The 27846-nt window shown below is 35.9% G+C and overlaps 1 protein-coding gene across 1 annotated transcript in view; it reads left to right on the forward strand.

Moving 5' to 3' along the window:
• The first annotated feature begins 207 nt into the window (after window positions 1-207).
• Window positions 208-27846, forward strand: part of PTAR1 (protein prenyltransferase alpha subunit repeat containing 1) — a 45756-nt gene continuing 18117 nt past the window's right edge. Inside the window, exons 1-3 of the mRNA XM_079112045.1 lie at window positions 208-376; window positions 8374-8543; window positions 22348-22414. Coding sequence (XP_078968171.1) covers window positions 291-376; window positions 8374-8543; window positions 22348-22414 — 323 coding nt within the window. The 5' untranslated portion in view covers window positions 208-290. The remainder of the gene's footprint in view (window positions 377-8373; window positions 8544-22347; window positions 22415-27846) is intronic.

A 27846-nucleotide genomic window follows, 5' to 3' on the forward strand; every position in this document is an offset into this window, starting at 1 on the left:
GGGACCCTGCCTCAATGGCCTAAGGTAACTTTGCAAACCAATCTGCACAGTTTGCTCCAAGGTTTAGAAACTCGGTTACTCAAGCCGAGGTAAACCCATATACCTATCTCCAGGGGCCGCCACACCAGCGGGCACCACGCCCCGGCCTCCGGCTGGCTGACCCGGAAGTACTCGGCGGCGGCGACGCGCCCAAACTGGCGCGCGCGCGCCCGCGCGCGCAGCCCGCGGAACTCTCGCCGGCGGCTCTACTCTCCCGGAGGCGCGCTCGAGCCGCCGCGGCCGCAGCCAACATGGCCGAGACGAGCGAGGAGGTGGCGGTGCTGGTGCAGCGGGTGGTGAAGGACATCACCAACGCCTTCAGGAGGAACCCGCATATGTGAGTCGCGCCCCTCTGCGTCGTCTGGGCCGGTGGGCGGGAGCGGGACCACGCCTCGAGCCGACCTCGGGCGGCGGGCGGACGGCGGGTTCTGGCCCACGCGCCCTTCCGAGGAGGCTGAGCGAGGTCGGGCGGACTGGGGTGGTCCTGTCTACCTCGCGGGGCCGGCTTTCTGTTTATCCGGACGCGCTGAGGGACAAGTCTCTAGAAGTGACCTCGGAAAATCAAAAAGGAACGACTCTGTTTCACTCTCCCTCCCCATCCATTCCCAGGAGTTCTCGGGACTCGAATGACTTCACCTTTAGGTTCTTAGCCTACAGGCGTTTAAGGTACACACAGCAGTGTGGGTGTCTGTGTTTTGTAGACAACTCTTTTTCGGCTACATCTCGGCTGTTTTTAAGAGGGGTTATCGATCCCCTTAACGGGCCCAAACCCCCTCAGTTTTCTAAGTATAGGTAGTTCGAGGCTGCTTTTGACTTCGGCCTTGCTTGTCACAAGATCATAAAGTGATTCCAGTGAAACATTGTGTTTTGAAGGTTAACAGCTTTTTCAAGAGTGAGCCTGTAGGCATAATGTGGTCTGGGATAAAGCTATCAGACCTCGACACTTTTTAGCATAAGCAGATTCATAGTTGCAAGGGAGCATAATAACTAGTATTTATCCCAGCACTGCTGCCCTTTTAACAGGACACTATAGGACTGACAAGTTATCTCTTCCTGCTTCCTTTCCATTTTGCTTCCAGCACTCTGAAGATACCACAAGATTGTACTCTTTCTGACACTTTATTTACCTAGTGAAGAGGAAGCTATTAAAAGAGTTGTCTACATCTCTTATACAAGAGTGAGAGAGAAACGAGTGTAGTTCCTTTCCCTTTCCTCCTCATCCCCAGGGAAAGAAACAAGGAATGCAGTTTTGCATTATTTTCACTTTAATTGTTCATGGAGTTTATTTTAAATATTTTATCCTTTAAACTGGGGCACATGAATTCTTCTTTTTAAGCATTCCAGCCCCTTCAGCTTTTCTGCCTAAAAGAAGTACCAAACCTATATTTTAACAAAGTGTTCTTTTCCTCCAAGGTAATGCTTTGAAAAGAATTAGAAGCCCTCAGATGTCTTGCTCTCTTGTGGCACACAATTGGAGACCTGCAACTGTGCCTCATTAAAAACAAAACACTGCTGGCCTCAAAACACACCTGCCACCTCTGACAGGATTCCCTTCCTTTCCCTTATGACTGTTGCCTTTTTCAAAATCAGTGTTTGGAATGACTTCCTGGCAGTAACCATAGTGGTTGCTGGGCTTTCTAAAGAATGCTTTGATGCCTTGTTGCATGTTAGCCTTTCAATCCTTATTTGAAACTGGGAGCTTCAGTACAAATAAGAGACATCCTCAAAAACAAGTTGGACAAATGAAGATCCGATTTTTTCATCACTGGTGTTATTTTTCTAGAAGAAATTGTAACAGAGGTTAGAAGTTTAACAAAATACAGTAATCACCTTAGTTTCTCTTTGAGGTAGACTAAATGTATCATTTTATATTTGAAGAAACTGAGAGTTTCTGATTGAGTGTTAATGGGTTTGGCAGGTTGACACAATGCAGTTTGGAACCTGTCCCAGTTCTTCTGGATCATATTTATCAGAACTCATAAAGGACTTAAGCCCTTTAAGTCCTAAAAATATGAACCTTCCCTTCATATTTTTTTGTTAAACGCCATTAACATATCCTGTATCAATGTGTAACTTAAAATTAATAAGCATTGAGGTCATTCAAGATTTAAGTTAGAGATAGGTTGGGTGTTTGAAATAATTTGAAATAATGATATATAATAGATTCAAGACATATAAATAGTTTCATTAGCTTAATATTAGCAGCTGTATTTTAGTACATATTTCTTACAGTAAAAATAACTTCAATAATATGCATCTTTTAAAATGTCTTATAATTTGGGCTTTTTAAAATTACAGGCTCCTGTTTCTGTAATTTAGCCATTTTACTCCCACAATAAAAGAGTTGTATATCTAGTTTTAAAAGGAACATTGTTTACCTTTAACATTAGTATCTGATTTACAATATTACAATATTATAAAAGTTTTATTCTTTTTGTTTTCCTTTTTTCTCCAAACACAGTGTACATTATAATTTTATTTGCCAACATCTACTCCTTTGAATATATTGACTTTTGCTTACATAGAAATAGCTAACTGGAAACCGTTGAAGATACAGTGAGATGTGGAGTTGTTACCCTCTCACCCTCAGTTTCCTCTTGATCTTGTAGGACTAATGAAAACACAAGAAAATCATCTCATACATTCGTATTTGGTTACCATTAGGTAGATACTAGACTTAACCTGAATCTCTGTGCTCTTTGCTGAAAATATAGTGACCAAATGAACAATGACTTTATAAACTGGAAAATACCTTGCAAATTTTGTTTATATTCATGGGTTGACTTAGAGAATTCTAGTGTATTTTCTATAACTGAAGACTTGATCCAGGGATAGCTATTATTCCAACATAAAGACCCTATGTTAATGTGGAAAACAACTACTTACAGTGTAATTAGGGTCACATTAAAGTTATGAATAATGTATTTTTACTTTTTTTTGACTATTTTGAGGTGCTGTAGGTACCATCTTCACTGTATGGAACAGGAAGAAGTATAAAATACAGTTCTTGTACTGAAGGCACTCAGAAATTTCTGATGATGGAAACGTTCTGTATTTGTGCCATACTAGCTGTACGTAACTTGTCAAACACTTGAAATATGCTTAATGTGAATGAGTAATCAAATTTTAAATTTTATTTACTTTTAGTTGATTTATGTATAATGGCCTCATAAGCCCAGTGACTACTGTATTGCATTGTACAGATCCAGATGAAGGCCTAAGATCTACATGCTTGAACAATAAAGTAACCCTGCAAAACAGTTAATGGTAAAGGCTATATTAACAAAACTGTGAGCACATACTATGAGTCTTTCAGAAGTAGAGGGGAGACTGGGTACCTCTGGGCTCTTAGGGGAGGTGGGTTTTAAGTTGAACTTTGAAATCTGTTTAGGATTTAAAGTCTTAAGAGGCAAAGATATCCCCTGGGAGCAGGGAAATAACCAACAGTAGCAAAATGTGTTAAGAAGCTACTGTAGGCACAGATCATGGAAGTCTTGACTAAATCTGGCCAAATTTATTTCATTCCATTCATATGTTCTCCAAAGGAGCACCTGTTTGACAGACAAAATGCTAGTTTCTGGATATAGCAGATTAGGAGTTGGGTGTACATGGTCAGCAGACCCTTGGATCCCTGTCTTCCAATTGAACTTAAAACAAATTAGTACACAGATTTCTGAAAAGAGGCAGAAAGGGTAATTATGAAGTGTATTTTGAAATAATAACAGGGAGGCTTTATTTAGATTAGAAGGTCAAGATTGTGCTTTCTGAGGAAATAGCATTTAATTGAGATGTGAGGGATAAAGGATAGTTGGTTTAGGGAAAATATAACTTCCTAAGCAGGTTCCAGAGAAAATTTGTGAGTAAGGAAATAGAGCAGGTACTTTTAAATTGTCTGCCAGTTAAGTTGGAGAATAGGAAACCAAAGGATCTAAAATCTTGTTTTGAATTTTATATAATTGTTTAAGCAGTAACAGCACTGTAAATGTTTGGGCTTAGGGTTTGAGAGTCATTTACTGAATGAATAAACTTAAACAAGACTGTTTTCTTATCTGTAAACATTTAAACATGGGAATAAATTTTTTGCTGTATAAAATTATTGCACAGAATAAATGAAATCGTGTAAATATATAAACTTCGTGTATAATAAACAATACACAATAGTCATTTGTGTAGCTTTTTTCTAGGACTGTAATGTAATTTCAGTGATATGCAAAGTTGGTAGTCTTTAAAATTAATGAGAAAGCCTATGAGGTCTCTCAAGTATCTTAATCACTAGTAAAGTTTCAGTTATCAATTGGCAAGACTCAATTAGATATTTTACTATGATTTCAGTCTTTCTGGAAAGAACTCCACTTTAATAAAAAAAAATAAATGAAACCAAAGTAATTACTAGATTAAAAAGATATGTGCCATTTCCTGAGTACTTGATGTGTTTTCTGTTTAATTTGCAACATTACAGGGTTCAGTTTTAGTATTTGGACACTGTCCATCCTTTCTAAGAGGGAAGCTGGTCAGTCAATACTATAGAGAATACTATGTGAATTTATTCTAGTTGACTGATGCATCTGAAAAGTATAGACAAGAGAAGCAAAGTGTGGAACAAAGTCAGTATGTGAATCTTGAGCTTCATCAGGAAGCCAGTGGATTCCTTACAAGCTCTTTTGTGAGAAAATAACCAGAAATGTATTTGATATTTATAGCATGTTCATTACAGCCATTAAAAATATAACTCAAATATGTAGGAAAATTTTTAATGTGAATTGCTAAATTTTATTTTAAAAGAATTATATTCAGTATTCCCCTTTTTGTAAAATCCTTAGGGGAAAAACAAAGAAAAGGAAGAATACCCCAAATTAATAGTGGTAGAGAGATGACAGATTGCTTTTATTTTTTTTGTTGTTGTTGTTTACCCTGAGTTTTCCACCTTTTCCTTGAATATGAAATTAGAAGTTAAGCTTCCAGAACTGTAGAAGGAATTAGTCTAAATACTGTTACGCTTTTCACTCTGTTACCAAGAGTGTTGATGAAGTATTGGGAGGCCCAGATTCTTAACTTAGCAGCTAGCCTTAGGTAATCCCTTTAACCCCACTGAACTTCAGTTTCCTCATCTGATAAAATGAGACTAGAGGAATGAGGTCCTTTGCAATTTTAAAATGATTCTGGAATCCTGTTCTAAATTGTCTGAAAAAAAGTGGACTATGACCTAAGGGACTAGGTACAGAAGTCTGCAATCAAACTGTTATTTGGAAACTTACTGACCTGCCTTGATAAAGTAAAAGTGTTTTTTTAGGAAACATCAAAATCACTGTATCTAAGCGTCAGATAATTTGACAAAGGCTTAATATTCTTTTTCTCAACTTCCTATTATCTGTTAACCAAGGAACTTCACTAGCTAACCTCAGGCTCTTAAATGAATTAATAAATTTCATTTTTGCCTAAAACTTTGTAGTTTACCACATTCTTCACATTTCATTACTTTGTTCTCATAATAGGGAAGGTATTATTTTCCCTGTTTTTCAGATGAGGATCCTAATGGGAAATGACAGCAAAATCACACTGGCTGTCAGTGGTAGAGTGGAGACCAGTTACCGTCCTGGACTTTCCATCAAGTGCTTTTGTTCTGTACACCTTACTACCTCTCTTTTCATGTGTTTGTGTTGTTTTTCCCCTAAAACTTTACATTTGTTATGACCGTTTTCAGTCCCACATACAAATTGCTGCTGAGTTTGTCATAAAATTTGGAAGCTGAATGAGAGCTAACTCATTTCCTTTACTAGAGGTATAATGCAGTTTTACCTTTTTACAAATGAAGAAACTGAGGTCTGAGAGGCAAAAGTAACATTTGACTTGTGCTGTTTTCATTACACTATGTTAGAAGACAATCATGGGTAATATTCCTTTGGAGAGTCAAGAAGTAATAACATTTGTGAATTATTTATGTGAATATTATCACTGAAGTGCAGTGATAATCAACCTTTCATTAAGCAATTATTGAGCACCTGCTATCTCCAAGGCATTTTTGTGTTTTGAAAGTATTTCTTGAAAGAACAGTAGCCAAAGCAATGTGTTTTTTAATTGTGCAGATGGCTTTGTCCTATTAATTTAGGTAGTTGGGCAATTTAATTTTGGTTCAACTAGTGAGCAAGACAGGTTTTTACATTGTGAATTTAAGTTAAAAACCAAAATCCTCTCCCCAAACAGACTATCCCAGAAGCCAGGATTCTTTTATTGTTACTATATCATAGTTTTGGCTCCTGCAGTTTTTTGAAGTGTTTTAAGTAGTTATTAGATATCAGAGAACAGAATTTTCTGAATAGTTAAGATTGGGAGATTATTTTTTCTTTTATTAATTTTAGCTTGTTTTTTAATATTTTACTTTATATGGTAAATCCTAAATACCATCAATTGTCATATATTACTTCAGTATACAAGATGTGGCTCGTTGTTCTAATAATGAATTAGATACATTTCAGTTTAATATCAAGTATAAATGCAAAAATATATTTTGAAATGCTGGACATTAACCCCAGATACCTTCTCAATGTTGCTCCTGTTCTTCCTACATAACTTTATTTATGACAGAGTGGTAACATTTTATTACAGATACAGACACAACTTTTCCAAAAACTTATCTCTTCAAGTCTGGGACCACTTTTTTTTAATTCATTTTTGCATTTTCAGAACCTAATAAGTACCCAGTACGCTGTAGGTACTCGGAAAACATACATGATAGTATTGACATGGCATATCAGAACATCTTTGAATCTCCTGAACTTGTAAGTCAGTATAAAAATTCTTAGGCCCCAGAAACTTCTCAAGAGTTAAATTAGTTAGAATTATAGTGACTTGCATCCCCTAGGGTACTCTTGTTTATTGATATATCCCTGTGTCACTAATAAAGTGATCAGTAGAAAGTAGGTTACCTCTGAGCTCTCCAGTTTAGAGTTTCCAGGAGGGATTTTTTTTTTTTTTTTTTTTTTTAGATCCACAGTCTTTTACCAATTTGTGATGATGACCTAAAAAAACAGGATTTTTCTTTAAACCTGCAGTTTTGAATGGGTTTGCCCCCTATTGTAGTCTGTCAAACAGCTGTGTTCTTGACAAGGGAATGCCAGGGACATAGGCCATATACAAACTCTGAAAACCAGTTTTTCATTCTATTTTTCAAAGACACATTTAAAAAATATAGAGACACAAAATATTATATATTTCAACTATTGTTACAAGAGTTCTCATTATTCATTAAAGGACATTCTATCTGAGAAAGGATGCTTCCTATAGGCAAAAAAATGTTTAGCAAAACATTTTTTGTTTTTTGATTTACTATGTTGTTAAGTTAAATGCCCTACATATTGCTTCTTAAATCTCTGCCTGCAATGTAACTTTTCACTTAAGTTGTGAATGGAGGGATATTGATGCTACCACAAATCAAAATGATCCAATTCTGAAATGTATTTTGTGTTTTGACTTTTACCACAGTATTTTTGTTTTGTTTTCAGAAGAGTATTAAGAGGGGAAAAAAATGGCCAAATAGCTTACTTACAACATTAACTTTGATCATCTGTGTTTGTTTCATATACATTTATTAGCAGGCAGGCTAAAACCTTTTTTACATTTTTAAAACAGGAGTATTACAAGTAACTAGATAACTTAAACTATAAAAATAAAATCCTTCCTCAATACCTTTCTTTCTCCAAAAATTTCTTGATACCCTTCCAAGAAAAATTTTAGCATCTATATATTTTTAAAGAAATTATACAAAAGCCTTTGTGCTGTACATTATGTTCAGCATTTAAAAAATTTTTCATTTAGTATACCTTGGCAAACTTTTCACATCAGTATATGCAGATTTACCTTATTATTTCTTTAACAACTTTCTTACGTGGATGAGCTGTTCTTACTTCACCAGTCTTATTTTTATAAACATTTAGATTGTTTACTGTTTTGCTTACAATGTTTCAGTGAAAATCCTATCTGTATATTTTGGAACAGGGTAACTTTTGAGCAGTCGGGTCAAAGGGAATGGGATAATTTTGAAAAACATTTTCAAATTGCCATCTAAAAGTATCAGTTTTTGCTCCTGTCAACAGAATAGTGGAGTGTACTGATTTTTCCATACTCTTGCCATTGTCTACAAACTGGGTTTTTGTTTTGTTTTGTTTTGTTTTGTTTTGCTTTTGGTAATGTTTTGTTTTGCTTTTTATTTCTACTAGTCCAGTAGGTAAGCTAAATAATATTTTTAAAGAAAGGGAAATATTTAAGTACTCTGTAGAATCAGAAAATTTTTGAAAACACCAAAACCATCTTTATTTCTTTTTTGTTTTACATATTAAGAGATGAAATTGGCCTGATCCCATGCCCTGAAGCAAGGTATAACCGGAGTCCCATAGTCCTGGTTGAAAACAAACTTGGTGTGGAGAGCTGGTGCGTCAAGTTCCTTTTACCATACGTCCACAATAAGCTTCTTTTGTACAGAACAAGAAAGCAGTGGTTGAACAAAGATGGTGAGTATCAATCATATGTCTTCCTCTGGTTTTGAGAAGCAGCTTCGAACATAGTGGAAGAAGTCCTCATTTGATTGTTGATGTTCCTGGATTCCAGTTTCGTTTCTTCCCTTCACTGCCTGGGCAGGTGTGCAGCCTCTCTGTGAAGTGAGGAATTTGGACTAGATCATGTTTTCAGATTTTGCAACCACAGTGATTATACGGCAATGCCTCAAGCAGAATTCCAGACCACCTGCTGCAACCAGAGCAATTTTTATTTATCTGTTAATATATTGAGGTCATTTTAAAGATTTTATTTGAAGATAGCATCTTACGCCTTTTAAATAAAAATTTAACTGTTACTGAAGAGGACTGTTACCCTATTTCTGTTACCTTTGATTTCTGATCCTTTAGCATTTTATGGGCAATAGAAATTGGTTTTGTAGCACTACAAATGAGATAACAGAGGTATGATGGTCATAGTTACACTCTGAACCACCCCAGTGATTTATGAATGTACTGTTGCACTGTGAATCCCAATTGAGCTGTGGCCTTCTGAGTCCTGCTTTTGTGCTGAAATGGAGGGGTGGGGGAGAGCATCCAATCTCTGAAACAGTTCTTTACTGTAATAGATAATTCCTAATTACTCTCCTTTTTTTTCTTAGTGTTTCCCCAAATTATCCTCTGTGTGCACAAATTCTGTTTATCTCTTTAGGCTCACCTTAGGTCTTACTTTGGGGCAGAGTAGTCACCCAAGACCAAGTCCTGAACTGTTTTGTAAAGCTTCTTTCTCTTCCTACATATAGCAGTATGTTCAGAAGTGCTTAGTGTGTCTGTGGGCTGATTTTGAATGAGAACTTTGTTTCCTTGAGAATTTTAATTACCAGTTTGGTAGCCATTACCAAAGGCCTACTCATACCAGAAGCTGTTCTAAGTACTGTAGAGGATAAAAGATGAATAATACATGGTCCCTTTATTTCAGAAGTTTACAGTTGAGTGACAGTCTTTTTGGGGGTGTGAGTTGGAGAAGAATGTTGTCAAAGGTATCACGTACTGATTTTTCTGAATTCATCTCAGCACTGGCCTTAACATAGTGTCATAATCAGTTAGCTCTTTTCCTGGTTTAGACCATAAAAAGAGTCTGCTTTGAAGGTTTAGTAAGAACTAGTTTCTATTTTCTGTTTGATTGTTTCACTTGATGTTTTAGTCAGCTTTTTTGTTGCCACCAAAAGAACTGATGAGAACAATATTAGAGGAGGAAGAGTTTATTTGGTGCTCACAGGTTCAGAGGTCTCAGCCCATAGATGGCAGACTCCATTGCTCTGTGCCTGAGGTGAGACAAAACATCATGGTGGAAGGTGTGCATGGAGGAAAGCAGCTCAGGACATGACAGTCAGAAAGCAAAGAGAGAGCTGTTTTCATTCACCGTGGACAAAATATAAATGCCAAAAGCATGCCCCCGCTGGCCCACCTCTGCCACTTCCTACCTGACTACAGTTACCACCAGTTAATTCTTATCAGTGGATTAATGTCCTGATTACAATAAGTCTCTCATTACCCAATTATTTCACCTCTAAATTTTCTTACATTGTCTAACATATGAGCTTTTCTGGGACACTTCCTATCTAAACCATTAGTCCTTTGATAACATATTTCTTAATTAGGAGACTGTGCCTGAACTTAGGCATAAAGTTTGAGGTATAAGTTTAGACATAAATATGAGAGTATCTTTTGATAGACCCTCTGTAGTTCTGTTTCATCACCCTGTCATAGGTTTCAGTAACATTGAGGTAGAAGCTATCATATGAATCCTTCATGTTATTTTTGCCAAACAAAACTGCATTGTTTGTATTCTGGTATACAGAAATATACAATTGAGCCAGTACATAATTGACTTTGCAGGTGGGGGATGCTGATGGGGTAGAGTAGAGGGATTCTTCTGTAGAGAAGAAACAACAAGAGTTTTAAAAAGCCAAAGGCTATGTTCATTTCAGAGCATTAGCTTTTGCCCATTTAAGTATGCTAGCTACATAAAAACCTACCTCCTTCCTGTGGCCATCCACATCCTTCATTTCTGTTTCTTGTCCTTCTGGACTCAGTATTGCAGGCTTTATCTCCTTATCACATGCTTTTCATATTGGTAGACCCAGGAGGACCTTGAAGATTAGATGGTCAAGCTCACTCACTCAAATATCTGGTGTCTTAACTTTAAGTTCTGTTGTGACTGTATATGCATGGAAATAGGTTGTGAGTTTATCCCTATTCTGTATCTTCATGGAAGCAGTTTTCAATTTCACTCTTTTGGAGGGAGGTGATTTAATGTGGTATCACATATAACTCAGTTTGTATATTGTATTATTAGTAAAAATAAGTAAATTTCTGATTCGACAAAAAGATATCTGAAAACATTAATATGAATATTTCTACTATTCTTATGAACTGAAGCAATTAGAGCATTGAGGTAAATCTTGCTAAGAAATAAAATGTCAAAATTGTTAAGAAAAGTTATTTCATGAAAACGGCATTCCTTTAAAACCATTTTTTAAGAAAGTACTATACGTGTAAGAAGAGTGAAGTAAAGAAAACTAACAACTTATGGAAGAGTTTCAGAATATCAGTGTCTGTATGATTGGCCAGGCCAGAATCCTAGGCATCCTTATAAGAATGTATTCTATAACTCAAGGTGACCTTTACTCCCAAGATAGATTTTTTTCCTTCTTGGCCAAACTGAATTCATGTTCTTCTTAATATATCAAAGTTCCTTAGGTATTTGGAAAACATCCTTTGCAGTAAGTTTGAGATTGATAGTTTTTTAAAGTCTATAATAGTAATAGCCTTATTTGCTTTGGGAGAGCAATGATACTATAAATCAGATTTTTTAGAAATCCATGACAAATACAAATCTAGAAAGATGACCACAACATTAGGAGCCCTGACTGGGCAGAGCTTTCTTCTGCACTCTTTCTCTGTTCTAGTGTGCCCTCATGTCATCTTTTTTCACTCTTCCATTTCTCACACCACCCCCCATCTCAGTTCAAAACTGAGCTTTCTCTTTAAAAGCCATTTTCTGCTTCTCATTTCTTTTGCTAAGTAGATTATTTCTGGACAAATGTTTTACCTCATAACTGGTCTACCCCATTTTTAGGCTCTTCTATAATCCATGCCCTTCATGCTACTAACTAATCACTTAAAATAACACTCCCAATAACATTTCTTAAAAACCATTTGAGAGATTCTTTTTTGAACTGTATTTCTGCTCATCTTATTTCATGATGCCTTCAGAGTCATTGTAGACTTTAAACTCTTCAGTGTGGTATTCAAGGCTTTTCACAGTCCATTCCTAGGCTACCTCAACAGACTTGATATTCAACATCAAAGGTGGTAAATTCTGAGCCCCTAGGCTAAATCTTGTCTACAGATAGGTTACACTTTGGCTTGTGTAAAGTTTTAAAATGGTTCTTAATTAGTACATAAATGTGTAAAATCAGGATGGAAATTGGGATTTCTGTCTTCACTTGTGAAATCAGAAAGCTTGACTGTACAAGTTTCTGCACAGCAACAATTGGTCAGGACCTCTCTTTTTCTTAACTGAGCAAGTCTTCTGGTTTAGCATAGCCTTTTCACACCCCTCAGGCACTGAATTTTGCTTTGCTGCTGTTTTGATATTCATTCAAACCCTTCAGGCGTTTACCTTTGTAGCCGTTTGATATACGTGCCAGCCACAGCCTACAGTTCTTGATTCTCTGATGCAGTTATGTAGTACTACCTTTTCTGCCTTTGTGGAGGCCAGCTTCATGTTTTAATGGTGTGGGTGTGGTTCCCAGCATATACACAGAATTAACCATGTGAAGCCTTTTTTTTTTTATAGTTTCAGGAAGCAGTAATTCTTTGCACTCTTATGGGAGTACTTTATTCAGATACTTGAATAATAGGAACACTTGGTATGCTATATTCTAGTTGATTATTTGAGCAATATTTTTCCCTGCTGGATAGTAAATTTGTTAGGAACAGAGAATATGGCTTCTCTTTGTTTACTTAGCACCTTTACTTGTCAAATGAATAATAAGAGTTTGATAAGCAAGAGTTCTAAACTGAGTCTGGCTGTCAGTTCATTGACTGTGCACTCTCATAAACATAGTTTTATTTACCTTAAATCTCTCTTCCTGAGTAAACTGAATATACTTGACGAAGAGATTTAACCAATCCAAGTTGACTTTGGACTTATTTCTAGATACATATAAACCTTTCTCTATTAGAGAGAGTTTTCAAACCTAGTGATCATTATGATGTGCTCCTGGCCTTGAACCATTTCTAGAATTGCAATGCAACAAATAAATCATATGAATTTTCCCTGACTTCTGTAGTATCCTTATGTCCTTCCCCTGTGACAGCTGGAATTTAGGTACTTTTTTATGTATAATATGTCGTGACTCATTTTTTTCCCCATGATATGATCATGAGTTGGTCATATATTGGAGTGTGTGTAAGGAACATGTATTTGCTCGTATATGTTCTGGCATTTGGAGAGAGGCCTCTTTAATTTCAAGAGATGATAGTACTTTTCAGTACTTCTTACCTTTGGATAAACCTATACAGGAAACAGTATATAATTGGTGAAATTTAGAAAGTGAATTAACTGTTGGTTACACATGGGTGTCTTTAAATCTTTGGTTCATCCTTTGTACAGAGGGCAAAATATTTGCTAATAGTTTGCTAACCTGGAAAGAGCATCTGTATGTAGGAAGACAGACAGACCTGGATTAAAATTCAGTTCATCAAACTAATTAAAATTGAAAACCAGAAATAAATCAAAATTGCAGACAATAAGAATCATTTCTCAAAAATAACATTGAATGCAAATGGCCTAAACTCATCAATCAAAAGACACAGACTGGCAGAATGGATTAAAAAATAAGGCCCAATAGTATGCTGTCTCCAGGAGATTCACCTCATAGGTAAAGACATCCACTGAGTGAAGGTAAAAGGATGGGGGGAAAAATGCATTAAAATGGATCTCATAAACAAGCAGGGATTTCTATCCTCATATCAAGCCAAAGTTAGTCAGAAGGGACAAAAATAGGTCATTTCATACTGCTTAAGGAAATTACATATCAGCAAGATGTCACAGTCGTAAATATTTATGTCCCAAACAGTGGAGCATCCACCTACATCAGACAAACCCTTCTCAATCTCAAGAATTAAATAGACCCCAACACAATAATACTGGGTGACTTTGACACACAACTCTCACCACTGGATAGATCCTCCAAATAAAAACTAAATAAAGAAACTATAGAACTGAAAAATATAATTAATAATTTAGACTTAATAGATATATATAGAATATTTCATCCATCAATGACTGAGTACTCTTTTTCTTAGCAGTGCACAAGTCCTTCCCTAAAATAGACCATATAATAGATCCCAAATCAATTCTTAGCAAATACAAAAAAAAAAGATACCTTGCATTCTGTCCAATCATAGTGGAATAAAATTAGAAATCAATGATAAAGTAAGAAACAGAAGCTACTTAAATAATATGCTAACTAATAGACTAAATAATATGCTATCGAATGATCAGTGGATAGCAGAAGAAATTAGGGATGAAGTAAAAAAAATATTTAGAGGTAAAAGAGAATAGTGATAACATATCAAAATCTCTGGGACACTCTGCAGGCAGTTCTGAGAGGCAAATTCATTGCAGTGAGCTCGTTCATTAAAAGGACAGGAAGGCAGCAAATAGATAACCTAACATTACATCTCAAAGCCCTAGAAAAGGAAAAACAATCCAGCCCCAAAAGCAGTAGACAACAGGAAATAATTAAAAACAGAGCCAAATAAAATGATATTGAAACAAACAAACAAACAAAAAATTCAAAAAATCAACAAAAGGTTGGGTCTTTGAAAAAATAAATAAAATTTATAAACTCCTAGCCAAGCTAACAAAGAGAAAGAGAAAACTCAATTTATGAAAATTCATGATGAGAAAGTAAATATCATGATGGCATTACAATAATCAGAAACTATTTTGAAAATTTATACTCTAGTAGAAAATCTTGAAGACATCAACAAATTTCTAGAGACATATGACCTACCCAAATTAAATCAGAAGGACATGGAAATTTTAAATAGGTAAATTCTAAGCACTGAAATAGAAGACTCCATCAAAAGCCTACCAAGAAAGAAATGCCCAGGACCAGATGGATTCTCAGCTGAGTTCTACCAGACCTTCAAAGAAGAACTAACACCAGTACTCCTCATTTTATTCCATGAAATGGAAAAGGAGAGAACCCTTCCAAACTCATTCTGGGAAACTAGTATCACCTGATAGCAAAACTAGACAAAGACACATCAAGGAAAGCAAACTTCAGACCATATCCCTCATGAACATAGATGGAGAAATTTTTAATAAAATACTGGCAAATTACATACAAAAGCATATTAAAAAGAGTGCACCATGATCAGTGGGGTTTATCCCAGAGATGCAAGGTTAGTTCAACATGTGGAAATTAATAAACATAATACATCACATCAGTAGACTTAAAGACAAGAATAACATGATCATCTCAAAAGACGCAGAAAAAGCATTTGACAAAATACAGCATCCATTCATGCTCAAAACATGAAAAACTACGGATAGTAGGAACATACTTCAACATTATAGAAGCTTCATATGTTAAACCCAAGGCCAACATCATTGGAGAAAAATTGAAAGCATTCCCTCTAAAAACTGGAACAAGACAAGGATGTCCTCTTTCACCACTTCTCTTCAACATAGTCCTGGAAACTCTAGCCAGAGTAGTTAAGCAGAAGAAAGAAATTAAAGGAATGTGAATAGGAAAAGAACTCAAACTATCCCTATTTGCTGATGACATGATTTTATATTTAGAAGCCCCCAAAACTACCAGAAAACTTTTAGAACTCATAAATGTATTCAGCAAAGTAGCAGGATAAAAAATTAACACCCATTAATCAATTGCATTCCTATATACCAATAATGATTCAGCTGAAATAGAAATTAGAAAAACTATCCCATTCACAAAACTTCAAAGAAAAAAAAAGTATTCGGGAATTAGTCTAATAGGAGGTGAAAGACCTCTACAGTGAAAATGATAGAACATTAAAGAAATTGAAGAGGACCTTAGAAGATAGAATTATCGCCTACGTTGTTTGATAGGCAGAATCAATATTGTCAAAATGGCCATACTACCAAAAATGCCATACAGATTTAATCCAGTTCCTGTTAAGGTTCCGATGACATTCTTCATAGAAATAGAAAAAGCAGTCATGAAATTCATTTGGAAAATAAGAGACCTAGAATAGCTGAAGCAATCCTCAACAAGAAAAGTGAAGCAGGACACATCACAATACTAGACCTTAAATTATACTGCAGAGCTATAGAAACACAAACGGCATGGTATCAGCACCAAAACAGACATGAAGACCAGTGGTTCAGAATAGAAGATACAGATAAACCCACATAAATACAGTTATTTTATGCTAAACAAAGACACCATCAGCCATACATTGGAGAAAAGATAGCCCCTTCCAACAAATGGTGCTGGGAAAACTGGAAATCCATAGGGTAGCAAAATGAAATTAAACCCTTATCTCTCACCCTGCACACAACTCAACTCTTAAGTGGATCAAGGACGTAGGGATTAGACCAGAGACCTTGCACCTACTAGAAGAAAAAGTAGTCCTAAATCTGCATCTTGTTGACTTAGGAACCGAATTCCTTACGTGACCCCTAAAGTAAAGAAGTAAAATCAAGAATCAATAAATGGGATAGTGTCAAACTAAAAACTTCTTCATAGTAAAGGAAACAAGAACATGAAGAGAGAGCATACAGAATGGGAGAACATCTTCACCACCTGCACCTCAGATTGTTAATCTCCAGGATATATAAAGAACTATAAAAAATTAACACCAGAAAAAAAAACCCAATCATTAAATGGACAAAGGAACTAAACAGCCACTTCACAGAAGAAATATAAATGGTCAACAAATATATGAAAAAATGTTCAACATCTCTAGCAAGTAGAGAAATGCAAATTAAAACCACACTGAGATTTCATTTTACTTCAGTCAGAATGGCAATTATCAAGAATCCAAGTAATAAATGTTGGTGAGGATATCGGGGTAGCAGGGAAGGGTACACTCATACATTGTTGGTGTGACTGTGGATTTGTTCATCCACTCTGGAAAGCAGTGTGGAGATTTCTCAGAAAACTTGGAATGGACCCACCATGTGACCCAGTCATTCCACTCCTGGATTTATAACCAAAGGACTTAAAATCAGCGTACTACAGTGACAGCCACATCAATGTTTATAGAAGCTCAGTTCACAGTAGCTAGGCTATGGAACCAACCTAGGTGTCCTTCAGCAGATGAATGGATAAAAAAAAATATGGTGTACATACCGAATGGAATATTACTTGACAATTATGAAGAATGAAATGGATTTGCCAGTAAATGAATGGAACTGGAGAATATCATGCTAAGTGAAATAAGCCAGTCCCCGCAAACCAAAGGCTGAATGTTCTCTCTGATATGTGGTTGCTAATGCAAAATGGTGATGGGCTGGGGGAATACAAATCCATTGGATTAGACAAAGGGGAATGAAGGGAAGGGAGTGGGGATGGCAAAACAGTAGATTGAATTGGACATGACTTTCCTATGTTCATTTATGATACATGACCAGTGAAACTCCCCATCATGTACAGCCACATAGTGGGATCCCAATTAGAATAAGTTGTACTCCATGTATATATGATATGTCAAATACACTCTGTCAGGTTTATCTAAAAAGAACAAATAAACATAAAGAATAAAAGTTCAATTTATCAGCACCCTGAAGTCCTCAGGCAAGTGACTTAAACTTCCTATTTCCGCACCAAAAGCAGGGAATACTAATCAAGACCTCAGAGGGTTTCTGTGAGGATCTGTCTCTAATGATACCCAATATTTCTAAACTAGTTACTTTTCTTTGATTAGCCCTTTCCTGCTTCTGACATTCTACTTCACCCCCACTGCTTGCATTTCAGCTTGAGTCATGAATCAGGAAGAGTTGGCAGTATGTCAAAGAGGAAGGCCCCATGGTTCCATGTGTTACTGAGCCCACTAATGGTTGGTCAGGGCTGTTGAATGTTATAAGTCCTGAGATTCTTCGAAGTTGGAAAGAATTCCTCTACTCCATGGTCATTACTCATCCCACTTAAGAAATTCTTTTCCTTCCTCTGAAGATATCCAGGCCCAGTATGACCTGTGGAACTGGGCTAGAAGATACACCTTTGTAACAGGATTTTTCATTCTGTGTGCTTAGTATGTGTCACATACTGTCCTGACACTCCATGGTTTTAATCATTTAATACCCCTCTGAGGTATTACTGTTACTAACTTCAGTTTATAAATCTGAACAGTAAGGCAGAGTAAGTGACATGCCCAGGATTTCCCAGTAAGTGATAGAGCTAGGCTGTGAACTCAAAACTTGCTCTTGCTCTCCTAAGGAGAAGGAAACCTTCTAGTAAACAAAATGTTACTTTGATCAACCACAAATTGAAAAGTGGAGGCTTGAGTATTTACTGTATTTATTTGTTGGTTTTTGCCTTGTACTACTGTAACAGAGATCTCTTTCTAATGAAGGATGAACTTGTCTTCACTTGTAGCAGTTGGGGGAAGAGAGTTGTTAGAAGTACAGATAGCAACTACCATTAGTCAGACATTTTCTTAAGGAAGAAAGTACAAGGGATGAAGTACCAGTGTACCTAACTAGTATAATGGCTTTTTAAAGAACTGTAGCCATCAAAGAAATTCTAGAGACTCCCATTGTGCACAAACCTTTCACTCAATTACTAAGTATTACCTAACTACTCAATTACTAAGTATTTGTTTTTGTTGTTATTATTGTCACTTATTTTACAAGTTTAGAAATTTACAGATTCGCTATAGGAACAACTGACTCATCTGATTTCTTTGGTTAATGTCAAAAATATTTATTTCTTGGTTGGTAAGTAACAGTGGTATTTAGTTGAACAAATACTTATTGAGCAGTCATTTCTCCAAACTGGAGAAATGGAATAAGTCACATTTTATTAAATGCTGTGCAGTATTTAGTATCCCCATTTCATAGGTAAGGAAACTGAGGTTTTAAAAGGAATTTTGTAGGTAGTAAGCAGAGCGACTTGGATGTAAACCCAGGTGTTTGTCCCTTTTTTTTTTTTTTTTTTTTTTTTTGGTTCTGGGGATTGAACCCAGGGGCCCTTAACCAGTAAGCATCCCCAGCACCACCACCCCCCTTTTTTAAATTTAAATTTAGAGATGGTCTCACTGAGTTGCTTAAGGCCTCCCTAAGTTGCTAGGCTGCCTTTGAACTCATAATCCTCCTGCCTCAGCCTTTGGAACCACTGGGATTACAGGTATGCACCCCTGCACCCCACAGGTGTTGTCTTTAAGTCCTGTGCTCTTTCCACTCCTCAATTCTGTGGACAAACATGGAATTTCTTTCAGGCAGAGGCTATATCTTAATCTTCTTGACCCAGCTCAGTATCTAGCTTGTTGTATATGCTTCCAGAATTTTTGAGTAAATGAGTAATTTGAAGAATTAATTACTGAATTGAAGTTTGATTAAGAGAATAATATTTATATAAGTAACAAAGTAAGATTCATACAAAACAGATGAAAGATTTCTTTCTAGCTTGGTAGGACAGGAAAGCCTTTATGGGAAAGATACACTTATGTGCTCTGGAGATATAAAAGATTTATTATTCTAAATATTTGAACATAGGAGGCCATTTCTGGTGGAATGAATAGCAAGCAGGTAAATCTGAGTTATGTCCAGAGAATAGAAGGTCAGGTGATTAGAGGTATGGTCTGAGAATGATGGGGTTTGGTTTCAGGTGGAGCATAGCATGTTGAAGGGAGGTTGTGGAAGGCCAGGCAGAAAAGAAATTGGGACCAGTTTACAGAGGCTTCATTTTTCTAGCACATATCTCCAGCACCCTGTGGCATAGTCATGCTCTGCTACCTATAGTCTCTTTGAGAGCCGACTGTACGTAAAGTTCCTGCTTCTTCATGCATGCCATACATTTCCATGGTCTGCCGTGCCTTTGCAACCATATCCATTTAGTCTCCCATAGGTCCTCCACTAAGTATTAATTTTATCTTTTGGTATGCTTGGTATGGTAAATGCTTCTACTTCACAATTATTTCATTTTGCCTTATAATTATTTATATGTTCTCTCCAACTAGAGGGTAACTTTATCAGGGGTAAAATGAGATTTTATTTACAATTATATTCATTCTTTCAGTTATAAGGGCCCAATTTAATCTTTGCCTTTTGTCAGTACTTGTAGTATTTGTGCAATTAAATGACTGGTGGCATAGAGCAGTAAATTAAAAGTGTATTTTCCTTGGTAAATATTAAAATAATGCCTAAAACTAAAAGAATGAAGAACTTAACTTAGATATTCTTTATAAGCATACATGTTTGTGCATGTAATAACTTGTAGTGGGAATAACACAGGTCAAAAATAAATGTGTTAATCCTCCTGTCTGTTGCTTATTTATTAAACATTACAGTATGTTCGATAGTGATGAAATCACAAATTCAAAATAAATGTTTTTTTATTAAGATGGTATGAAAATACATTAATTGATTTTGTTAACTAAAATATATTTAATTGATGGTAGGATGCATTTATATGTTTGTTCTTAGATTTAAAAAATTTCTTTTACTTAAACTCTGAAAATATCCCAGTTACTTAATGTAGACAGACATTTCAATTGCAATGTAATTAATTTGTTAAAAGCAATCAGTTATTAATCTTGTCACATACTAATTGAATGTCTGTGGGCAAATTGCTTAAACTTTGAATATCTTATTTTCCCTGTCTATAGAGCTGAATAAGTATATTTTGTACCATGATTATGAGAATTCAGTGAAAGAATGTGAATAATTGTTGGGGGCTGTGCCATGTGGTCTGTGCGGGGATGGCGCCTGGTGGCCAGCCGGAGGTTGCTTTGATCACTTTGGCGGTGAGGAGGTTGATTAACATAAGCACGCCCAGGTGATTTGTCATTGGCCGTATTCAATTAAGTCCATGCACACAACACGTGCACAGATGTTCCCGAGTGCTCCTGCTCGTGCCTGCTCGCTTTAACCTTTGCCATGATAGGGCAGCTGGCTCCTCGCCTGATCTCAACTGGCGTGATCCCGCCCTCCACCTCCTGGAGGGAATATAAGCAGGCAGTAGGCGGAAGGCAAAAAGCAGCAGCAAGCAGAAAAGCAGCAGTAAGCAGCAGCAGCTAGCAGAAAGAAGCAGAAGCGGCAGTCAGCAGCAGCAGCAAGCAGTAGAAAGCGGCAGACAGGCAGAAGGCAGATCGCAGAGCGGAGAACTGAGAACACACCTTTAGGTTGCAGATCACAGATCACAGTACGCAGGACACATCACTAAAGCACCTTAGGTAGACAGCACCTTTAGTTCACAGGATGCAGGATGTACCTTTTAGAAAGAAGCAGAAAAACTAAGAAGAAGTAGCATCTCTGAAAGTGTAGACTCTCTCTTGGGCAAAGCCTCTCTCTCTCTCCTCTCACAGATCTTTCTCTCTTATGCAAAGCCTTTCTCTCTCCTCTCAAAGCCTCTCTTCTCTATAAGCTAGGGAACAAACAAGCAAGAAAGCAGCCCACTAAAAGAAAGAAATAGAAGTAGCTCAGTTTCCAGTCCACCACTGATAAATACCCACGCAATTGTTGCTGCGGGCGGCAACAAATAATATGTCAGGTACACAGTAATGGTAAATAAATTATAACAATTATTTTTATTATTTAGTTTTATTTAGTTTGGTAGTGTTACCTGATTTAGAGTTTTTTCTCTACATTGATAATCTGAATTCTAGAATTCATTTTTGTATAAATTTTACTCATTTTGTTTTATTTTAAAAATAGGCTTATGGAGCTTATTAGAATATGTTGAAATTTTGTCAAGACCATGATTGGTAAATAGGTTATGCATATGAGTAGGCTATTCTTGGTGAACTATAAGTAACAAACAAATGAAAAAAATGTTCATATGAATAAATGTAAAAGTGTAAAATTAAAAACAAAAGTCCAGTTTTTAAAATTTATCACACTGACTTTTAAAAACAATTATATAGGTCAGAATTGGAGGAACATAAATACATTTATGTTATTGTTGGCAGTATATATAGATACAGGCTATTTGGAGGATAATTTGGAAATACATAGTAGGACCCATACTTGTTTTTTATATTTTGACATGGTGGTTCTACTTCAGGAAACACATCATAAGAAAAGAATCTATAAGATACAAAGTCTGTTTAAAAATGTTTATAGTAATTTTATCATTGCTATAGCTATGTAAAAATAAGCATGAGAAGGGAAAATTTTCTCAGATTTTAAATGAATTATGTTAAATGGGTTGTATTATGAGTGTTTCATTTCCTTTTGAAAAGTTGCACATAGATATTTGATATTTATGGAATTAAATGAAAGTGATATAGAACTGTTTCTTTTCCTTGGTAACCATTAAATTAGTGCCAAAACTACTGAAAGACTGAAGAGGTAAATTATTCTTTATTGGCATATTGTAAAATTGTTCACAGTCAACTTTTAGAAAAGTTTTACTCAAGTTGAAAAAAGTCTTGAGGATAATCTTCAGTTTAGAGTGAGGTGTCTGTCTTTAAAATTAATACTACCTGAGATATATGCTATTATATGACAGAAAGGGAGAGAACCTTAAAATAAAGAAGCCAAAATGTAAAGGGTGAGACTATTTGTTTTTAACATGACTTCTTTTTATTTTAGAATTGATAGACGTCACGTGTACTCTGCTGCTTTTAAACCCAGACTTTACCACAGCGTGGAATGTGAGGTATGTGATTTTCATGAGTGATAAGATAAAATTTGTTCATATTTCTGAAGTCTTAGAAGCCCTGTGAATTGTTAGTTGTTTGAAAAATGGCATGTAAACCATATGTCCAGGGCATCCTATATATTTCTTCTACCCCTTCTCATAATATCTTGACAGCAATTCTAACACAAACTGTGCCCCTTACTGCATTTGTGTCTGTTTTCTGTAAACTTTTGTATGAAATATAAATGGCCATGTTGGGTTACAGTATGTTGTTTGATTTGATATGTGCTTTTACTTTCCTTACTTTCTAGGGGTTATAGGCAACTAGCATAATTGATCTTGTGTATAAGAAGCTCTGCAGTACAGTAGAAAGTACATAGAATGAGGATTCAAAGTCTTTCAGTTTTGGTTTTATCACTGACATTGAGGGGCAAATCATTCAAAATCTCTGACACTCAATAGTTTGATGTCACATTTTATTTACCTATTATGTTCTTGGATTCAGATTATTGCAGCTTTCAAACACAAAATACTTGATAGAAATATCACAATTCAGATCAAGATATATTTCAAATTTTCCCATAGAAAACAGCCAGAGATTATAATTCTTTATCTTTAAGGATGATGTCTTAAACTTTAATTTTCTGTATTTTAAGGAATCACAATTTGAGTTAGTGTTTTATAATACCTACTGAATTTTATATGTGTAATGGATTTCTAGGAAGTTATATGTCTTCTTATAGTGTCCTTTGAATAATTAATAATTAGGTATTTAAAAAGTACAAAAACATAGAATAAGAAATGACTGTACATTTTTATGATTTTAGACATCTGATTCTCTTTTCAAAAGCAGTATAGTGGTAAAGGAATAGACTAATGTTTATTGAGAAGCTACTCTATGCTAGGGACTGTCCTGTGACTTTATATGGTATGTTTCAAACAATACTTTACAACATTTGTTCATTCATCAGATATTTATAATTAACTGTTATGTACTAGGTTTTAGATCCTGGGAATAGAACCATGAATAAAACAAACAAAAATTCCTATTCTTGTGGAATTTTTAATAGGGGAAGAAAAGCAATAATGACATTCATAGGTGAAATACATAGCAGATCATGTGGTAGTAATTCCTATGGAGAAAAAGTAGGTAGGAAAAGAATATAGGGAAGGCCAGAAACAACAGGAGGAGTTGCATTGCAGTTTTAAATAGGTAATATTCGAGTAGTCCCTTGATTAATGGGGTAAAAAGCCTTTCAAGAAGAAAGAACAGCAAGTGGAAAAGCCTCAGTATTGCCTGCAATGTTTGTGGTTTTGCTGGGATAGCAAGGATGCCAGTGTACCTAGAGGAGCATGAGTGAGAGTCAGAGTAAGATATGTGCTCAGAGAAATGGGCCAGCTCCCACACGGTTTAGCTGTTGTAAGGACTTTGACTTTGGGTTAAAAAGAAAGTCATTCAACTTCTACAAGCTAAGGAGGGACAGTAACTTAGGTTTTAAAATTCTAGTTCCTGTGTGGAAAGTAGACTATAAAGAGTATAGGTAAAAGATCTCTACAATGAAAACTACAAAACATTGAAGAAAGAAATTGAGGAAGACCTTAGAAGATGGAAAGATCTCCCATGTTCTTGGATAGGCAGAATTAATATTGTCAAAATGGTCATACTATCAAAAGTGCTATACAGATTCAATGCAATTCCAATTAAAATCCCAATAATGTACCTTACAGAAATAGAGCAAGCAGTCGTGAAATTCATCTGGAAGAATAAGAAACCCAGAATAGCTAAAGCAATCCTTAGCAGGAAGAGTGAAACGGGGCATCGCAATACCCATTACTTCAACTATACTACAAAGCAATAAGTAACAAAAACAGCACGGTATTGGCACCAAAATATACAGGTAGATCAATGATATAGAATAGAGGACACGGACACAAACCCAAATAAATACAATTTTTCATACTAGACAAGGGTGCCAAAAATATGCAATGGAGAGAAGATAGCATCTTCAACAAATGGTGCTGGGAAAACTGGAAATTCATATGCAACAGAATGAAACTAAACCCCTATCTCTCACCCTGCACAAAACTCAACTCAAAGTGGATCAAGGACAGTGAAATCAGACCAGAGACCCTGCATCTTATAGAAGAAAAAGTAGGTCCAAACCTTCAACTTGTTGGCTTAGGATCAGACTTCCTTAACAGGACTCCCATAGCACAAGAAATATAAGCAAGAATCAATAACTGGGATGGATTCAAACTAAATAGCTTGCTCTCTGCAAAGGAAGCTATCAGCAATGAGAAGAAAGAGCCTACAGAGTGGGGGAAAATCTTTGCCAATCATACTTCAGATAGAGCACTAATCTCCAAAATCTATGAAGAACTCAAAAGACTCTACATGAAGAATACAAATTACCCAATCAACAAATGGGCTAAGGATATGAACAGACACTTCACAGAAGATGATCTACTAGCAGTCAACAAACATGGAAAAATGTTCACCATCTTTAGTAATAAGAGAAATGCAAATCAAAACTACACTAAGATTCCATCTCACCCCAATTAGAATGGCGATTATCAAGAATACAAGCAACAATAGGTGTTGGAGAGGATGTGGGGGAAAAGGTACACTCATACATTGCTGGTGGTGATGCAAATGAGTGCAGCCACTCTGGAAAACAGTGTGGAGGTTCCTTACAAAACTTGGAATGGACCCAGCATTTGACCCAGTTATCCCACTCCTCGGCCTATACCCAAAGGACTTAAAATCAGCATACTACAGAGATACAGCCAGATCACTGTTCATAGCTGCTCAATTCACAGTAGCCAGATTGTGGAACCAACCTAGATGCCCTTCAATTGATGAATGGATAAAGAAACTGTGGTATATATATATAATGGAATATTACTCAGGTATAAAGAATAATAAGATTATGGCATTTGCAGGCTAATGGATGAAATTGGAGAATATCATGCTAAGTGAGATAAGCCAATCTCAAAAATCCAAAAGTCGAATAATCTCACTGATAAGCGGATGATGACACATAATGGGGAGTGGGAGGGGGGCCAGAATGGAGGAAGGAGGGACTGTATAGAGGGAAAAGAGGGGTGGCAGGGGTCGGGGGGGAGGAAAAAATAACAGAATGAATCAAACCTCATTACCCTATGTGAATGTATGATTACACAAATGGTATGGTGTTACTCCATGTACAAACAGAAACAACATGTATCCCATTTGTTTACAATAAAAATAAATTAAAAAAACAACATGGTGAGGGTGTGCTAAAGGAATACAAAACCAGCTGAAAGAGCTTTCAATAACAAGCTGAAATGATTTGAACAACAAAATAAATTCATATCCTCTCCTTATCTTGGGAAGATATGTCCCAAGACTCCTAGTGGGTGCCTCAAACTGAGGAGAATATATTTTTTTCCACTAAGTGATTAATGGGCATGGATAAAGGAATGATTCACATCCTGAGCCAAACAGCATGACATTTCATCATACTACTAAGAACAACATGCACTTTAAAACCTGTGGATTATTTCTGGAATTTTCCATTTAAAAATTTCAAACTACAGTTGATTGTGGGTGACTTAAATTTCAAATAAAGGGAAACTATTGTAATATAGTATTGGCTTACACCCCATATCAGTAAGTCTGTACTGATATAAATGAATCATTTAGTAAGTAGGAGAATAGACAGATATCTTGTTAGTTATCTTGTTTTTCTTAATTTATTTATCTGGATAGTTCCCTCAAGGACATGGAGCTTAATTCCCTACTCCTTAAGTGTGCATCGTGCACAAAAATCTTAGTGACTTCCTTAGCAAAAGTAGTAAAGAAACCTGACATACATTACCTCAGCGAGGTAATCCAAATCAACATCAACAGGAATAAGTTTCCTGATAGTATGTGTCCCTATTGTGATGAAGTGAGAATGACCCTTTAGCTGTGTAGTCTTCCTCCACTAAACCTATAACCCTAGTCTAATCATGAGAAACCCATCATACACAATACCCGACCAATGCTTTTTCAAAACTATCAAGGCTATTAAAAGCAATGTAAATTTGAAGGACCTAAGAAGACATAACAACTGAATAGAATGTGGAATCCTGGATGGAACTTTGAAATAGAAAAAAGGACGTTTGGAAAAAACTAAGGATTCTGAATAAAGTATGGACTTCCAGTAACAATATGTCATTATTGATGATCAATTTTGATAAATTTACCACAGTAATATGAGATATTGATGAGGGAAATTGGGTAGAAAATCTCCATATTATCCTTATAACCTTCTATAGAAATCTGGAAGTTGTAAAGAAATTATTTTTTAGAAAAGTTAAATGTTAGCAATTTCTTGTAGTTGAACAAATATTACTTATAAGGTTGTTGTGATAATAATTAGGTAATGTATGTAAATCACTTAACACAGTACCTGACTCAGGAAATGTTCTGTAGATAATTTTTATAAGGATAACTGTTACTATTTTTGTTGTTTCAGACAAAATAATTGAGATTGAGGGGAACAAAGATGACATTTACTTATTCAATATTTACTCTGTGTCAATTACTGAACTAACCAGTGGAGATCATAATCAATATACTTATGACCACTGCCCTTCCAAAAAATCTTTGAGTGAGAGCAGAAAAGAAGCCATAACTAATACTGTGAGATCAAAAATAGAAAAACCTAAAAAGTAAAATAAACTTTGTGGAAGTGTAAAAGCATTATCTCCTAGAGAAAGAAAGCATGTTGCTTACCTTAGTAACCCCTGAAGGTTCCTATGGGCCTATTTAGCTAGCTAGCTAATTTTCATATGATGAACAGGAGGACTGTTTTTTGTTTTTTTTGTTTTTTTCATATACTGTCTTCAGTTGCTAAGTGAAATATGCAGCATAGATATTAATGTAGTAAGTTATTTGAAAAATCTGCTTTGTGGAAGACCGCATTCCTTTTATAATTCTTTTGTTGTTTTTTAGCAGTCCCTCACTCTTTTTCCTTTTCACCTTTTTTAGAAGGCAGCCCTCATAATTTCTTTCCACAAAGGCTGTGCCTGTACCTTGGTACATTCCTCACTAACTTTGTTCTCTTATCCCCAGCGCCTTGCCTTTTCCCTTTCTAGTTAGTTTTCTCCATGATTATTTGATGATCCTGGTTTTATTTCTTTTTCTGTGAACAGTCATTTAAGAACTTTAGCATGAAAATAAAAGCTAAACATATTCATTGTGACTGAAAAATAAAAGCTCTCTAAGTAAAGCCACCTCAAGTTTTAGGCAGAACCTTATTTCCCTAATGAGACAAGTTTTATTTTATATACACACACATATACTCTTTTTCTTAGGCTAATGCACTATGTAAGTTTTAGGGGATGTACCATGAAATGAGTAAAGACCTTCTTAAAATATTTATTTCAGTGTCATTACACACTTGTAGGAATGACACATTAAG

This window comes from Sciurus vulgaris (assembly GCF_902686455.1).
Source record: "Sciurus vulgaris genome assembly, chromosome: 15".
Classification (NCBI taxonomy): domain Eukaryota; kingdom Metazoa; phylum Chordata; class Mammalia; order Rodentia; family Sciuridae; genus Sciurus; species Sciurus vulgaris.